The sequence below is a fragment of the Phaethon aethereus genome (assembly GCF_964289735.1).
Source record: "Phaethon aethereus genome assembly, chromosome: 1".
Classification (NCBI taxonomy): Eukaryota; Metazoa; Chordata; class Aves; order Phaethontiformes; family Phaethontidae; genus Phaethon; species Phaethon aethereus.
In genome coordinates this window covers 174,193,367-174,211,230 of record NC_138575.1, presented here as the reverse complement: position 1 = coordinate 174,211,230, position 17,864 = coordinate 174,193,367, and the positions used below count along the sequence as shown (strand labels likewise).

Below are 17,864 nucleotides of genomic sequence, written 5' to 3'. Positions count from 1 at the left end.
GGAAAGTACTTCTATATCTCTTACCCTTAACAGACATTTTTAGGACTTTGTAATTTAATTTTTTAATAAAAAAAGTCATTTAACCATAGCAAAAATTACAATATCCACACCTTTGGCCACTTTCCTATCTAAACACAACCACCAAAACTAAAGTGTACACAAAGCTATCTTACATAAGAATCATCCCAGCAGAATTTTAATCTAGAGAAGATGGTCCATGAACTTTAGGAAGAACAGTACTTACTAAGAAAAAGCACACTGATAGCTGTTAGTGACAGTATAACATCCTTTGAGTGATTACTATCACAAGTAAACTAAATAAATTCTTGTATAGTCTTCACTGAATAGCACAAGACACAACCACCTAGCGCACATAACTGAAAACCTAGTTTACAGCTGTTAAATGGTCAACACTGTATATTCTAGAAATAAAATGGGATAGAGAATTGATTTATTTGAAGAGAAATGGAAGCGACATGATTACTTGGAAAATATACAAGCACAATGAAGGCATATGAGCACGTTTGTTAGAAAGAGTAATATATTGGCTAATGGGAGAAAAAGGAAAAGCAAAACCAGGTAAGAGATGAGTCATAAGTAATAATACATATAACTCATGGTGAAAATCAAAATAAGAGAGAAGAGGCTGAAATAAAAACAGGAGAATATGGTATTTAAGAACAAGCTCATTTCTATGTAATGCAAATGACTGGCTGCAGATCTCTATAAAGACAGTTTTTGGCTTAAAGGCTCAACAATAGAAAAGATGAGTGATGTTATCAAATGCAACACGAATGAGAACACTGAAGTGAAATGAAGAGTCCAGGGTTTGACCCTGTTAAGCTTAAAGCTCTTAGCTAGACATTTTTCCAGACTGACAGAGATCATGATCAAAATAATCTAAATACTATGGTACTGCAGCACAAGTTAGAGAAGGGGCTTCCAGTTATTTTCATTTGCAAACCTATGAAATTTTTCATTAGTGGATCATTCTAATTTAAACTACTAACAGGCTTATACTTTTGGACCTTATCTTACTTTCTCTTTGTATGGGCTTTGGCTGGGATAGAGTTAATTTTCTTCAGTGTAGCTTGTATGGTGCTACATTTTGGGTTTGTGATGAAACCAGGGTTGATAACACACCGTTTTAGCTGTTGCTGAACAGTGCTAACACAGCATCAAGGCTTTTCTGCTTCTCACACCGCCTCGCTAGCAAGTAGACCGCGGGTGTAGAAGAATTTGGGAGTGGATGCAGCCAGGACAGCTGACCCCAACTGATCAAAGGGATGTACCATACCATATGACGTCATGCTCCACAATAAAAGCTGGAGGGAAGAAGGAGGATGTAGTGACCTTCAGAGTTACAGGGTTTGCCTTCCCACGTAACCGTTACACATGATGGAGCCCTGCTTTCCTGGAGATGGCTAAACATGGGCCTGATGATGCAAAGTAGCAAATGAATTCTTTGTTTTGCTTTGTTTGTACACAGAGCTTTTGTTTTACTTATTAAACTGTCTTTATCTCAACCCATGACATGTGGGGTTTTATTTTACCCCTTGAACTGTCTCCCTCATCCCACTGTAGCAGGGAGTGACTGAGCCGCTGTGTGGTGCTTAGCTGCCTACTGGTGTTAAACCACGACACCCTTTCATAGAATCTGTAAGTTATTTTCCAAAGGTTCACAAACTTCAGCTCAAAAACCATTACCTTAGACAATTATGCTTGGGAACACAAGTCAAGGAGAGTTATGGGAAGAAACCAAAACAATGAGTGGCACTAATCTAACCACAGGGCTCCAGTTTTATGTGAAGACAAAGAACCCGAAATTTTGTTTCTTTTCTAAGGTGTACAACTGGTATAGATTTAGATTTATTAAATTAGTAACAAAAGAAAAGAAAAATCCTCAGTTTTTTTAGGCCAAAGTAGTCATAGATACACTAGATGCAAAGAAAAAAGTATCATTCAGTTATAACCGTAAAAACTAAGTAAGTCTATCAACACATTCATCAGTCTGAATGAAGGCAGTAAGCTATAGCATGCTATTTACTATGAAATAGTTGCTACTAAGAAAAAAGCATATTAAGCGTACTAAAATGCTTCATAACACATGAAACATTAAATCTAAATGTACAGAAACTATATACCTTAATGTAGCCACTTACAGCACAAGGAGCCCATTCTCCTGTCCCAATTTCTAGTATTCATTCTTTGGAGGGGCACAATGGTAGGAATTGGCTGTGAAAGGCCACTGGAAAAGATTGGCTGCGAAAGAGTATATTTACAATATAAAAACTTGAGTTAATTACAGAACTACTATTCCAACCAGCACCTCAGCATGAAGCAATGTTTATGGCAAGCAAGGTAAGAAAGACAAAAATACAACCATGTATTTGAGAGATGCTGCAAGGGATCGAGTTTCCAAAGTAAACAAAGGATGTGGAAAACAGTTTGCATGAAGTGCTTCAGTTTGAAAGACTGTGTTACTGATATGTCATATATGCTTTCTATAAAGATAGAAATAGTCTTTAAATTATGGGTTTGGTGAAACATGTAATCATATGTCAGGAGAAGAATTTACTAAGCATCTTCAAAATATGGTGGCCAGGAAAAAGACCATAATATGGGAGGAAAAACAAAACCCCTACAACGGATGGTTAACATAGCAGAAACACAAATTTAACATCAAGTTTTTCAGTATGCAGGAAGAACATTTACTACATTCCACACAGCTAACAGTGAGTAATGACAACTTCTTAAACTGCTCCAGCTCCAGCCTAACTAACTTCTTGTATTTGCCACCTAACAGACCACCAGCGTGCCAGAGCAGAGAGCATAATTGAAACTTGTCCTGGTTTCAGCCAGGATAGAGCTGGTTTTCTTCACAGAAGCCAGTGTGAGACTGTGTTTTGGATTTGGGATGAGAAACTGTTGATAATGTGCTGATGTTTTGGGTTGTTGCTGAGCAGTCAAGGACAGTCCAGCTTCTCGTGCTGGCCTGCCAGCGAGCAGGCTGGGGGTGCACGGGGAGCTGGGAGGGGACACAGCCGGGACAGCTGACCCAGACTGGCCAAAGAGATATTCCCTACCATCCGACGTCATGCCCAGTACATAAACTGGAGTTGGCCGGGGGGCGGAAATCGCTGCTCGGGGACGGGCTGTCGATCACTGAGTGGTGAGCAATTGCTGTACTGGGCATCACTTGTTCTTGTACATTCCTTTGTTGGTATTATCATTGTTGTTCCCTTCTTTCTTTCTGTCCTATTAAACCGTGTTTATCTCAACCCACGAGTTTTTTTTTCCCAATTCTCTTCCCCGTCCCACTGCGGGAGGGGGAGTGAGCGAGCAGCTGCGTGGTGCTTAGTTGCCGGCTGGGGCTAAACCACGACAGTCCTTTTTTGGCGCCCAACATGGGGCACGAGGCTTGAGATAATAACAGTTGCAGGTCACAATATCAGTTTATTTGATTTGCATGATGCTCTCGTCTTTGCTGTACATGTTAAGGATCGGTGTTGGTCTCTGCAGGCTGCTGTACTCTGTGATGATTAGTAATGTCTCGCCTGTGAGTTTTGTTTTTAGAGCACTGACCTTGAGCTTAATGTGGTATCATCTGAGCTCTGTACTAAAGCCGTTACTGTATTTTGGCTACTGTCTTGTGGAGACGATTAGCAATTATACTTCTGCCTCTGAAAGGTTTTTTATGGAGGAAATGCAGAATGGTACCTTTGCTACCCTCTATCATAACATTTCCTCCCTCGTCACAATAATTTTTCAGTATTTTGAACACCCTTGGATAGTTAAAATACGTCTATTGCTACTTCTGGGGAACATTGTTTCGGTTTTGTCTAAGTTTAGCAAGCAATTTAAGAATATCACTCGGAGATCTGCCCCAAGGCTGGATAGTTATGAGTGGCAGGGTGTGTGGAACAGCATGGGCAAATGCCTGGGGCGGTGGGCACCTCCAGTGTTTTGGAACTTCACTCCCAAACAAGTGCAGAACCCTGATAAACTAGCAGAATATCTGGAAGAAGTATGCTGTCAGCCTGGCAGCTCCAAGGAGACACAAATCATTGCAATGTGCTGGGGCCAGTAGCCTGGAATTAGAGGGTAGGGAAGCCAAGCAGCTGGGATCCCTTTCTAGGGAAGGGGGCATTGACAAAGCAATTGGAAAAGGTGCACGAGTCCTCAGCCTCTGGAGACGACTCCTGTCGGGTGTGAAGGAAAGGTATCCCTTCAAGGAAGATGTTCTATGTCACCCAGGCAAGTGGACCACCATGGAGAAAGGTATCCAGTACCTGAGGGAGCTAGCGGTGCTGGAAGTGATTTATGGTGACTTGGACAATGGACAATCATCCAAAGACCCAGATGAAGTCAATTGCACACAACCTATGTGGCGGAAGTTTGTATGGAGTGCACCATCATCATATGCCAACTCATTAGCAGTAATGGCCTGGAAAGACGGAGAGAGACCAACGGTGGATGAATTGGCTGGCCAACTCCGGCAATACGAAGAAAGTCTCTCTTCCTCCCTACGGGCCTGCGTCTCTGCTGTAGAGAAACTGTCCCGGGAGTTCCGGCAATTCAAAGAGGATATGCCCTACCCTCCACCCATATGGACCAGTGTCTCAGCCATTAGGAGTAAGCGCTCTTCTGTTCAAGAGAGAAGATATAGAGGATAAACACCACAAGCCACCCTGTGGTTTCAATTGCGTGACTACGGAGAGGACATGAGGAGGTGGGATGGAAAACTTACCTCGACCCTAGAGGCACGAGTACGCGAGCTGCAAGGAAAAACAATTACAAAAGGGGGTTCAGGTTCCTCCAGAAAAATCGTCGCTCCACTTTCCAGTGGGCAGCTTCCCAGAAAGAATAGAAGAGCTGATCTCACCTCTGATCCTCTTGAAGGGACTTCTGATTCCTATTTACAAGAAGTGGGTAACGACTACTATGACCAGGACTAGAGGGGCCCTGCCTCCAGCCAGGCGGAGGAGAGGGACAACCGAGTTTATTGGACTGTGTGGATTAGATGGCCTGGCACATCAGACCCACAGGAATATAAGGCTTTAGTGGACACCGGTGCACAATGTACCCTGATGCCATCAAGCCATATAGGGGCAGAACCCATCTGTATTTCCGGAGTGACAGGGGGATCCCAACAGCTGACTGTGCTGGAGGCCGAAGTGAGCCTAACTGGGAGTGAGTGGCAGAAGCACCCCATTGTGACTGGCCCAGAGGCTCCGTGCATCCTGAGCATAGACTACCTCAGCAGAGGGTATTTCAAAGACCCAAAAGGGTACCGGTGGGCTTTCGGTATAGCTGCCTTGGAGATGGAAGAAATTAAACAGCTGTCCACCTTGCCTGGTCTCTCAGAGGACCCTTCTGTGGTGGGGTTGCTCAGGGTCAAAGAACAACAGGTGCCGATCGCTACCACAACAGTGCACCGGCGGCAATATCGCACCAACAGAGACTCCCTGATCCCCATCCATGGAGCTGATTCGTCGGCTGGAGAGCCAAGGAGTGATCAGCAAGACTCGCTCACCCTTTAACAGCCCCACATGGCCAGTGCGAAAGTCTAATGGAGAGTGGAGACTGACAGTAGACTATCGTGGCCTGAATGAAGTCACGCCGCCACTGAGCGCTGCCGTGCCGGACATGCTAGAACTTCAATATGAACTGGAGGCAAAGGCAGCCAAGTGGTACGCCACCATTGATATTGCTAATGCATTTTTCTCAATCCCTTTGGCAGCAGAGTGCAGGCCACAGTTTGCGTTCACTTGGAGGGGTGTCCAATACACCTGGAATCGACTTCCCCAGGGGTGGAAACACAGCCCTACCATTTGCCATGGGCTGATACAAACTGCACTGGAACAGGGTGAAGCTCCAGAGCATCTGCAATACATTGATGACATCATCGTATGGGGCAACACAGCAGAAGAAGTTTTCGAGAAAGGGAAGAAAATAATTCAAGTCCTTCTGAAAGCTGGTTTTGCTATAAAACAAAGTAAAGCCAAGGGACCTGCACAAGAGATCCAGTTTTTAGGAATAAAATGGCAAGATGGACGTCGACAGATCCCAACAGATGTGATCAACTAAATAACAACTATGTCTCCTCCAACTAGCAAAAAAGAAACACAAGCATTTCTGGACGTTGTGGGTTTCTGGAGAATGCATATTCCAAATTACAGTCTGATTGTAAGCCCTCTTTATCAAGTGACCCGGAAGAAGAACGATTTTAAATGGGGTCCTGAGCAACGACAAGCCTTCGAACAAATCAAACAGGAGATAGTTCATGCCGTAGCCCTCGGGCCAGTCCAGGCAGGACAAGATGTTAAAAATGTGCTCTACACGGCAGCCGGGGAGAATGGCCCTACCTGGAGTCTCTGGCAGAAGGCACCAGGAGAGACTCGAGGTCGACCTCTAGGGTTTTGGAGTCGAGGATATAGGGGATCTGAGTCCCGCTATACTCCAACTGAAAAGGAGATATTGGCAGCATATGAAGGAGTTCGAGCTGCCTCAGAATTGGTGCTCCTCCTGGCACCCTGACTGCCGGTGCTGGGCTGGATGTTCAAAGGGAGGGTCCCCTCTACACATCGTGCGACTGATGCTATGTGGAGTAAGTAGGTCGCGCTTATTACACAGCGGGCTCGAATAGGAAACCTTAATCGCCCGGGAATCTTGGAAGTGATCATGGACTGGCCAGAAAGCAAAGATTTTGGAATATTACCAGAAGAGGAGGTGGCGTGTGCTGAAGAGGCTCCACCATATAATGAACTGCCAGAGAACGAAAGGCAATATGCCCTGTTTACTGATGGGTCCTGTCGTATTGTAGGCAAACATCGAAGGTGGAAAGCTGCTGTATGGAGCACTATACGACGAGTTGTAGAAGTTGCTGAAGGACAAGGTGAATCAAGTCAGTTTGCGGAGGTGAAAGCCATCCAGCGGGCTTTAGATATTGCTGAACGAGAAAAATGGCCAATACTCTATCTTTATACTGACTCATGGATGGTGGCAAATGCTCTATGGGGGTGGCTACAGCAATGGAAGCAGAGCAACTGGCAACGCAGAGGCAAGCCCATCTGGGCTGCTGAATTGTGGCAAGATATTGCTGCCCGACTAGAGAATCTAGTCATAAAAGTATGCCATGTAGATGCTCACATACCCAAGAGTCGGGCCACTGAAGAACATCAAAACAACCATCAGGTGGATCAGGCTCCTAAGATTGAAGTGGCTCAGGTGGATCTGGACTGGCAACATAAGGGTGAATTATTTATAGCTCGGTGGGCCCATGACACCTCAGGCCATCAGGGAAGAGACGCAACATATAGATGGGCTCGGGATCGAGGGGTGGACCTGACCATGGATGCTATTGCACAGGTTATCCATGAATGTGAGACGTGTGCTGCGATCAAACAAGCCAAGCGGTTAAAGCCCCTCTGGTATGAAGGACGATGGTTGAAATATAAATATGGTGAGGCCTGGCAGATTGACTATATCACACTTCCACAAACTCGCCAAGGCAAGCGCTATGTGCTTACCATGGTGGAAGCAACCACTGGATGGCTGGAAACATACCCTGTGCCCCATGCCACCGCCCAGAACACTATCCTGGGCCTTGAAAAGCAAGTCTTATGGTGACATGGCACCCCTGAAAGAATTGAGTCAGACAATGGGACTCATTTCCAAAACAACCTCATAGACACCTGGGCCAAAGAGCACGGCATTGAGTGGGTGTATCATATCCCCTATCATGCACCAGCTTCCGGAAAAACTGAATGATACAACGGACTGTTAAAGACTACACTGAGAGCAATGGGTGATGGGACATTCAAACATTGGGATAAACATTTAGCCAAAGCCACCTGGTTAGTCAACACTAGGGGATCTACTAATAGAGCCGGCCCTGCCCAATCAAAACTTCTACGTACTGTAGAAGGGGATAAAGTCCCTGTGGTGCATGTGAGAAATATGCTGGGGAAGACAGTCTAGGTTACTCCTGCCTCAGGCAAAGGCAAACCCGTTCGTGGGATTGCCTTTGCCCAGGGACCTGGGTGCACTTGGTGCGGAAGGATGGGGAAGTCCAATGTGTACCTCAAGGAGATTTGATTTTGGGTGAAAACAGTCAATGATTTGAATTGTATTATGTTAATTGTTCAGTATGACATTACTACTATGGCTGCTATCTACCATATCAATGGTATTATAGTAAGAATCACCCAGACTGATGAAGAATGAGCTTCACTGAAACCAAGCGACATGCAGCAGTGATGGAACCAGAACTGGCTTCAGCAGCTTGCGCCCAACAAATCCCTCGAGACCGACATCGTCGACCTGCAGATCATGGACATGGACCGTGCCAGATGACAATCCAACACTACATACCATCTCCCCTGCCCTGAGAGACTACTCTGATGGATGAAGCCTGGAGTCATGGACTGACTGAACTCCACAGACATTTTAAAGTGATGGCCCATGGACTAAGAAAGTGATATCTGTGTATATATATTAAAAGACAGGAAGAGTAAAAATGAATAATTGGAATGTATTGAAAAGTATAGGACCTGGGCATGACGTAAATGGTATGGAATAAGGGGTGGATACTGTCCTGGTTTCAGCCAGGATAGAGCTGGTTTTCTTCACAGAAGCCAGTGTGAGACTGTGTTTTGGATTTGGGATGAGAAACTGTTGATAATGTGCTGATGTTTTGGGTTGTTGCTGAGCAGTCAAGGACAGTCCAGCTTCTTGTGCTGGCCTGCCGGTGAGCAGGCTGGGGGTGCACGGGGAGCTGGGAGGGGACACAGCCGGGACAGCTGACCCAGACTGGCCAAAGAGATATTCCCTACCATCCGACGTCATGCCCAGTACATAAACTGGAGTTGGCCGGGGGGCAGAAATCGCTGTTCGTGCACGGGCTGTCGATCACTGAGTGGTGAGCAATTGCTGTATTGGGCATTGCTTGTTCTTGTACATTCCTTTGTTGGTATTATCATTGTTGTTCCCTTCTCTCTTTCTGTCCTATTAAACCGTGTTTATCTCAACCCACGAGTTTTTTTTTCCCAATTCTCTTCCCCGTCCCACTGCGGGAGGGGGAGCGAGCGAGGGGCTGCGTGGTGCTTAGTTGCCGGCTGGGGCTAAACCACGACAAAACTGAAACTTTAACTAGCATTTCCTCTCAGTTTAAAAAGAAAAAAGCACACCCAAAACCCCCACCACAAACCAACAACATAAAAGGAAAAAAAAAAAATAAGAGCATACACACAGATGGTTTCAAACCAGTAGAAAGTCTAAAGATTATCAAGAACAGGAAATCAGATTTTATATGAAAATTGCCAACAGAACTCATAAGCCTTTAAAAAAAAATGGAAGCGAAGTCCAATTTCAGTTAAGCAAAAATAACCTTTTCATTATTCTTGAATTGCCAGCTGTAGCCTTTTTGAAATAAATTAGAAAAAAAATCAGTCACAGGTTAAAATAGTAAGTAGAATAAACCACAGTCGTTGCAAATCTAATATGCTGATTCCTCTCCTGTCTCACTTGGGAGCTGTATTTTCCTATGTTTGCATATTAAAATTCCAGATTCTTGTGAACTTCAGTAGAATATTCAAGCAAATGCTGGTTTAAAGTGGAAGAGATTATTTTCCATGAGGAAAAAACTACAAAATTCATGCAATTACCTCATATTGATTTAATTACTACAAGTATAAAATTAATATGCGAGCCAGATATGTTGCCACTGTTAAGAACTTTGCCATTGTATAGATAGCAACACCAAAAACCATATTCTCACAAATATCCTTGTCAGTAATCCCCAACCTGACACTCAGAAAGAATAAACTGTTTTAAAAGTTGAAAACACATTAAATATGGTATTTTGGAAAATGCTAAGCAGCCAAGATCCTCAAAGGTGGCAACAATATCAAGAGATCACCAAACACCAAGGATTATTCTAGCAATAAAGGAAAATCACATAAGGCCTTCCCTACACTTGAAAAGCATCTACAAGAATGCCAAAACCCAAGAGTGGGTAACAGGAATTGAAAAGGAGGCAATAATCTGCTGTCATTATTATTTACCTTACTAAAAAGACATTTCCTGAGACAATTACCTAGAACACTAAAAAGGCTTAAGCAATAGTGACCAAAATATTACAGGTAAATATTTAGGTACCAAATAGAAATGACTCAGTAACAAATTGATTATGTGGAGAACATGTCAACCATCTTCACAGGTGAACATTCAGAACGTCACTCTAACAGCAAAAACACTGCAGCTGCTGCTACTTGATACTCTCTCACACAAGCATACTTTCATAGCTAAAAAAATCTAGCTTAACAGTTTTTTGTAACTTCTGTTCAATTCCAGTTTGGCCTATAATTGAACTTCTAACTGAAGAGCAAAAAGTTCCACTGTGTTATTTTGTAATCCAAAAAAAAGAGGGGTGGAGTGATGATACTAAAAAAAATTAAAAAAAAAATAATACAATGTGATTCTATCACATGCACTAAATTCTTTCTAAAATACACACTTTCCTTTTAAATGAAGAAGCAGAAGGATACATGACCACAAAAAGACAAAGGTGTCTTTTAACATCATTAGACTTCTAAGGCTGTTTCAGCACCTATTGTTGTGACAATAAAATGCATTTCTATCAGTCCACAAAACCTGAATATTCTCATGGATTCCAGGGTTTCTAATTTTTCAAATCTTGTATATAAATTATGATATATTATTTTTATATACACACAATAAACACCTTAAGCCTCTCAATATAATATTATTAGCTTCTTTCCAGCTTCCACTATGTTTTCTACACTAACACTGCAAAAATGGAAACTGTGTTAGACTATGCAACTACTACAATATTTTTAAAAGAAATACTATGTAAAACTGTTTTCCTTATCAAAATATAAGGTAAAGACGACAAGTAAAAATACACTGTTCTAGTCATTAGTTAATCCCTATTAACCAATAGCACAATATAGTATTAAAACATTACTATATTGCAGCTAAAAAGCCTACAAGAGACAGCAACTCTTATCAGGTTTTCTAATGCACGGGTTAGCTTAATGTAAGACTCAACAGCACATCGATTTTCTTTTGAAATAAAGTTTTAAGTTTACATAAGGACTTACTTAAACTTTTTTTTAATGACACTTACAAAACATAAGAATTGAAAAACAGGGGAGAGTAGAATAGACTAGCCTACCCTAGCTTATTTCAGTCAGAAGGGACCTACAAAAAAAACCTTTTCACAGGAATAAGCAGGAAAATGGAATATGTAATGCATAACACTTCACAAAAGACACTGCTATCATTTTACTAGTCTTTATATACATAACCTTTATTTTTCCAATCAAATGAATGCTTCCAAACTTTCTGCAATTATAATTTCATTTTTTAAAAAAGCATCAAGTCTCAAACAAACAAACAAACCTTACAGCTTTTGTAAAGGCTTTAGATCTGAAGAAATTAAGGCTTTCTGGTGTACTAACCATCAACACAAATTTCACATATCTAAAGTTACTACGCATGGTTTCTTACAAATTCTTTAATAACTTGACAGTGCACAGTTGGAGTGTTTCAGTAGTGTTTCTCCAATAAATTTTGAAAAATACATACTTAAAACATCCCAGGGCCAAATAAGCATTGCATTACTGAGCATAAGAAAGTGCATAAGGGAAGACTTTGTGTCAACTTTGAAAAGCCTAGACTAACCTAATAATTTTCTCTAGAAGATATGTAATTTACAACTATGAGTGTAGATGGGCTGGCCTACTTCCAAAAATTTATTTTATTATCCAGTAGAAGGAATCACCGTAAAATGAAAGTAAGTTAGCTGCCTCTTGTTCAGCCAAAATGGATGGAAAACCAGCCATCTGATTTCTGGTTCGTAGCAAAATTTTTACATTCCAGTCATCACTGAAATTTTCCTTGATGTCAATCAAGCCACTTCACAGTATTTGTACTGTGGGGACAAAAACCCCAAAGAAAACTAATAGAAGCTTTTCTTCTCTGAAGGATCTAAGTTAAAAGACGCAACTTTAGCAATGAAGTAAAGGACAAAAGAAGTAAGATCCCAAAAGCATTTGTATTTTCAAATGGTTAATGTTTTTAAACTATTTGACAGACTGTATTTCTACTGAACCTTATGCAGCGAACAAATTAAGGACCTAACAAGCTCAGTAGGATGTCTCCCTTTAGTAAGGAGCATAAGAAGTTTTCAATATTGAATTTTATTCAATAAATACTGCTGCATCCCTGATACCTAATGTTACTACAGAAATCCAGATGCAATCCTCACAAGTAATTTAAAGTGCAAATGGAACCAAAGAACAACCTATTCCGAAATGATTCTTAGATCTGCATTACATTATTTACAGTTGCTGAGTTGATGTCCTACAGAAAAAAAAAAAAGATCACCTTTTGGTAAAGGTCATCTTTTTGGTAAAGACCACTGGATAAGCTTTAAAACAGATGAAAAACACTTTGACATGAGTAGGAAACTACTGCCATTTTTTGTAATATTAAAGCTTCAAGTTAGTCAAAATTATGTAGTGAACATTTTTGTTACAAAACAGGCCACACTAAAGCCATCACAAATTTTTATATCTATCCATATTTGACAAAAAGTCTCAAAGAGCATACTAAGTCTAACTGATACTTCTGGTGTACATAGACAGGTAAAAGAAGAGTAAAGTGACTGTCAATTCGGGGAAAACCCTGAGCTGCACAAGAGATAATAGCAGCAATTCAGCTGGATAGGGATGTTTGTTAGAAGTTACACAACAGAAAAACTGTGTATGTGAAGACAGCAAAAATGTGAAAATAAGAAATACTTTTAAACTACTTTCCTTTGCAAATACAAAGCTTCAGGAGTGAAAGCAGTAAACAACATTACTTCAGCAATAGAGAGCAGGCTTCCAGTTTCATCCACTCAGAACCCAGCATATGAGACAACACTCCAACAGCATGAAGTTTTTACTTGCCCTCTGAAGAGGCTCATACTTCCTACTAGTGTTTTACAGACTTTCATGGCTACACTAGCCATTGTGACATTACTAGCCATTTTCACCTATTTCAGTAACCACAAAGTAGAGACTACAAATTAAGTACACTCACAGCAGATTTATCTTCCAAACCCATCTTCACTTGACAGGTAAATTTCCCACTGCTCGTGGTACTGTAACAGATTCTTAACATTGTGAGCAAGGACGGCTGTACGTTAAATAGCAAGATTAGATACTTTTTTTTCTCTTTTCTTTCATAAAATTCTTAGGCTGGCACTAGTGACAAAACCAGCAGTTTCTCTGCTCCTGCCTCTCTGTACATAGGTCTTTGTGCAACCCTTCACCTCACGCTGTCACACGCACGATCACAAGGTGAGCCAGATCAGGGAATTAGTGTGGATTACAACGAACCATTTTTGCCAAGTTAATTTTAACCCAGAGTGAGTCTCTAATCTGTTACTGCAAGGGACTATATAAATAATTATGTCAACGTGGCAGGGGGAACAAGCACAGCGACCGAACCGCCTCCTTTGGAGACCGAGGTGTTCATGACGCCGCAGCCAGTATCACATGAGGAAATGCAAAGCGCTGCTCGTTCTGTTTCAAAGCCAATTACCACATCCTACACAACACGTGATATTCATGGCTTTCAGATGACAGCCAGCACAAACACCTTGCAAATGTGAAATTCGTCTTACTTGTGACATTCAGATAATCTCCAAAATGATTAACTTCCTTGTCTACACACAGGCATTTTCATACTGCTTTCTAGTTCTTCATAAACATTAAAGTCAGGTTTGGAATAAAAGTGCTCATGGAGACAGGCATTGGTCACATCACATGAACTGCAGAGTACAGTTTTGCAGACTTGAAGCAAAATTCTACATCAACAGATTGCAAGCAGGTTGTACTATCATTCTTCAAATTAGGGTCTTCTCTGAGCAGAAGAAGAATTTTATTAACACCAGTAAACCAATTTATTTAGGTTTTTTATGCTACTTCAAGATATTTTTCTAGTCACAAACACTCTTAGTGACAGATTAACAGGCTTCAGATTTTCCACATAGATAAAAACCATTATCAACTATATTAACTTAACCTCCAATTAATTTTTCTGGCACTGTTATCTCCTGTAGCAACTAGATGCAGTCATAAATTACTTTAAAGCATTTCTTTAGAAAGGTTTGGGATTTTTACCATTTCTTCTAAAAAAGTACTTTTGACCATTTCTGTTTAAGACTACCAGGCAGCTGAAGTTCTCAAAACTTGCATTTGAATGTTTTGACACTAGTATAGAGAAAGGGTGGAGATCATGATCTTGGTTGTCATCAGTCTTGATACATGAGATGTTGGAGGCCTGTACCAAGAGACACTGGGCAACTAGCTGATTATTAAATATTCCTCCTCTTAGAAGTCCTACAGTCCAGACTGGCTGTATTCACCAGTACTAACCAGCTGTCATTTACCTGCCAATAGCTCATTATGGCCCATTTCCTCTGTACAGAGGAGACAGGCTTCTTTGATTTGCTCTGAGATGATACAATATAGCTAAAACACATAACTAAATCTAGCCTTCAAAAATTAAGACATACATTAACTTCCAATGTCACTGTTTCTTGTAACTGGCATTTTCATAAGAATCTACTAATAAGAAAGACCCCAAAAGAATGCAATCTGTGGTATCTTGGAGTTAAAGGTAAATATTTTAAGAATGTCAATTGATAGAAACATTACATTTACACCCATGTAAAGATAGCACTTCCTACAATACTAAGTACAAGAGATACCAGCTGAATTATCCTGAAACCAAAAAAAAGCTGAGGACAAAATAACTCAAAAGTATAGCTTTAAAAAATACTGACAATGCGAAAGCAAAATTCAGACAAATACCCGAACACCACAGAGCATCGCATGGCTCATTGAAGCTTAATGTAGTTTCCTTCGGAAAAGAAGATTTAAAGGAAAAAGCATGAGCACTGAACTAAGGAACATCAGGGGTAAGAAAACTCTCACAGGTACTATATGGGGGGGAGGGAAGAAATACTGTCCCTGTCATACACTCTGAAAAGAAAGGCTGAGTGAGTTGGGGTTGTTCAGCTTGGAGAAGGCTCCACAGTGACCTTATTGCAGCCTTCCAGTACTTCAAGGGGGCTTGTAAGAAAGATGGGGACAGACTTTTTAGCAGGGCCTGTTGCAATAGGACAAGCGGTAATGGTTTTAAACTAAAAGAGGACAGATACAGACTAGTTCTCAGGAATAAATTTTTGACAATGAGGGTGGTGAAACACTGGCACAGGTTGCCCAGAGAGGTGGTAGATGCCCCATCTCTGGAAACATTCCAGGTCAGGTTGGGTGAAGCTCTGAGCAACCTGCTCTAGTTGCAGATGTCCCTCCTTATTGCAGGGGGTTTGGACTAGAGGACCTTTAAAGGTCCCTTCCAACCCGAACTATTCTATGATTCTATGATAACTGCAAGGATGTCAAATGCCAATGTTAAGAGTCCATGTTTCCAGCATTTGCCATAAGCAAATTGGGAAAGTTATGTTCGTTCAGTTTCTTACATTAATTCCACTCCTAGACATAGCCTTTCTGTGTGGGGAAACATGCCCTGCTGTTCCAAGTGAGACTGAAAAAAAAACCAAAAAAAACCCAAACCGAAGAAGCCAGCCACCCAGTGCTTTACAACCGTTTACAAACTTAAAACAAAGGTGACTCAAAGCTCTCCTTACGGTCAGGCCACCCACATCACAGCTTAAAGGCCAGCAGAAGCTGAGAACGCAGGAAGGTGCCGGTTTCGTGTCATCCGCATCCTCGCCGACCTCCGGAGGGAAACAATGGGGAGCGCCCGGGCACCACGGGGGGGTGTTGCCCTTCGCCTTTAGCACACTGAGCGGCCGCCAGGCCGGGGCTCTGGCCGGCTTCGCCTCCGACGGCGGGCGGGGCCGCGGGGGTCACGGCCCCGGCGACGCCCGCCGCCCCTCATCGCCTCAGCCGCGGCCTCCCCCCTCCCGCCCCGGCCGTCAGGCGCCCTGTAGGCACCCAGGTTGCGGGGGAAGGCGGCGAGGCAACCCCGAGCGAAAAGAAGGCAGGAGCAACAGGCACCTTGCCGAGGCCCGGGTACGGAGCCCGAGAGGTGGCCGGCAGGACCGGCAGCTGCCGGCGGGAAAGGACACCCCGAGGGGCTCCATCCGAGGGGTGCGGCGGGGGAGAAGGGGGATGTGTGTGGAACAGGACACGACATTCGGGAACCGTGCGACTGCGGCACACTCCTCCCAGCCCCCCGGCTCCCCCTGGAAAACGCTGCCTGGGACGCAGCCTCCCTCCAAACACCGGAGATCACCGACAGAGGAGGAAAAAATAGAACAGGGCAGCTAAAGGCGGCTCCGACACACAGCAAAGCACCAAGCCCCGTTCGGACGGCCCCGCCAGCGGGACCCGCGGGTGCCCCGCACGACAAGGCAGCGGCGTGTCTCGGCAGAGACCACGGGGTTCAGCCCGTTTCAGCGGCACCACGGGCCCCGGCCGCAGCGAGGGCTGCCCGAGGTCTCAACACGGACACCGTGAAGAAACGCTCCATCCCCACAGGCGGCCGCGGAAGGGGCCTTTCTATCGCCATACCCTCCGCTGCAAGGGCGTGACGGAGCCCCCGGCCTCCGTTCTGGGGGAAGGAAGCGGGCACAGGTAGCTCCCCCCGCCCGGGCCCCGGGGGCGGCAGCGCCATCTGCACGGTAACGCCGGCCAAGCGAACAGCAGGGCCCGGGCAGCGGCGAAGGGGCGGCACCCGGGCAGCCGCCGGGTTGCATCACCGCCCCCTCCGCCCCCCGGGCGCCGCATGGCAGGGGCAGCGGGGGCAACCGCGCTGCGTGACAAGAGAGCCAAGAGGGAGGATGAGGAGGGAGGCGACCGGGGGAGGGGAGGCGTGCCGCTGCCGGGAGGAAGGTGCACGCACGGGGTCGGGGGGAGCCGCCGCTCCCAGCCGGCGATGGGAGGAGGGGTGGCGGCAGCCGCCGCCAGGACTGCCCGTCTCGCCCGTGAGGGAGCTCGGCGCGCGTTACCTGCCCGGGTGGCTCCCCAGCTCCCGGTCGCTCAGCGCCGCCGTGTAAATCTTCCGGTATCTGTCGGCCAGGGCCTTCCCGGAGAGCAGCAGCTGGTAGCGGCTCCGGCAGCCCAGCGACGGCGGCGCCAGGGCGCCGGGCAGGGCTCCCAGCCCGCCGGCTGAGCCCTCTTCGGGCCCCATGGGCCCCGCCAGACCAGAGCCGCTGGGAAAGAAGAAGAACCCGCCCTCGGCCCCGGTGCAGGCGGCGGCGGCTCCCGCAGAGGCGGCGGCGGCTGCGGCGCTCATCCCCCTCCCCGCTCGCCCCCTGGTGGCTGCGCTGCCTCCCGGCGCGACGCGGACACAGGCGGCTCCCGCTGCCTTCACCGCCGGGGCCCAGCCATGGAGAGGCCGCAAAAGCCGCCGCCGCCGCCCTGGAGGCTGCTCATCCACCCGGGCCGGGGCGAGGGGCGCGGCAACACCCCTGTCCTTCCCTCAAGCGACAGTTCGGGGCCCCGGCTGCCCGCCCGCTCGCCCTCCGCCCCGGGCGCAGCGCCGGCCGCCGCTCCCTCCCGCCGCCGGGCGCGCCGAGCTGTAGTGCTGGACCGTGTGCCTCCGGGATGGGATTGGGGGGGGGGGGGGGGGGGGGGCGGGCCGGCCTCTCGCTTCCCCCTTCCCGCTAGAGGGGCGGGGGCGGAGGCCGGCGGCTGCCGCTTCCCCTCCGGAGTTTCTCCCCGGCGGCGCCGCCGCCCTCTCCCCGCACAGCCGCCCCGGCCCCACCTCTCTCCCGCGGCCAGCCCGGCCGGCGGGCGCATGCGCCGCCCGGCCCC

General features: G+C 45.4%; 1 protein-coding gene across 1 annotated transcript in view; it reads right to left on the bottom strand.

Annotated features, from left to right (window-relative positions):
- Positions 1 to 17,343, bottom strand: part of MYCBP2 (MYC binding protein 2) — a gene marked incomplete at its 5' end in the record, with an annotated part of 223,888 nt that extends 206,545 nt beyond the window's left edge. Inside the window, one exon of the mRNA XM_082013861.1 lies at positions 17,057 to 17,343. Coding sequence (XP_081869987.1) covers positions 17,057 to 17,343 — 287 coding nt within the window. The remainder of the gene's footprint in view (positions 1 to 17,056) is intronic.
- Positions 17,344 to 17,864: the final 521 nt, after the last annotated feature.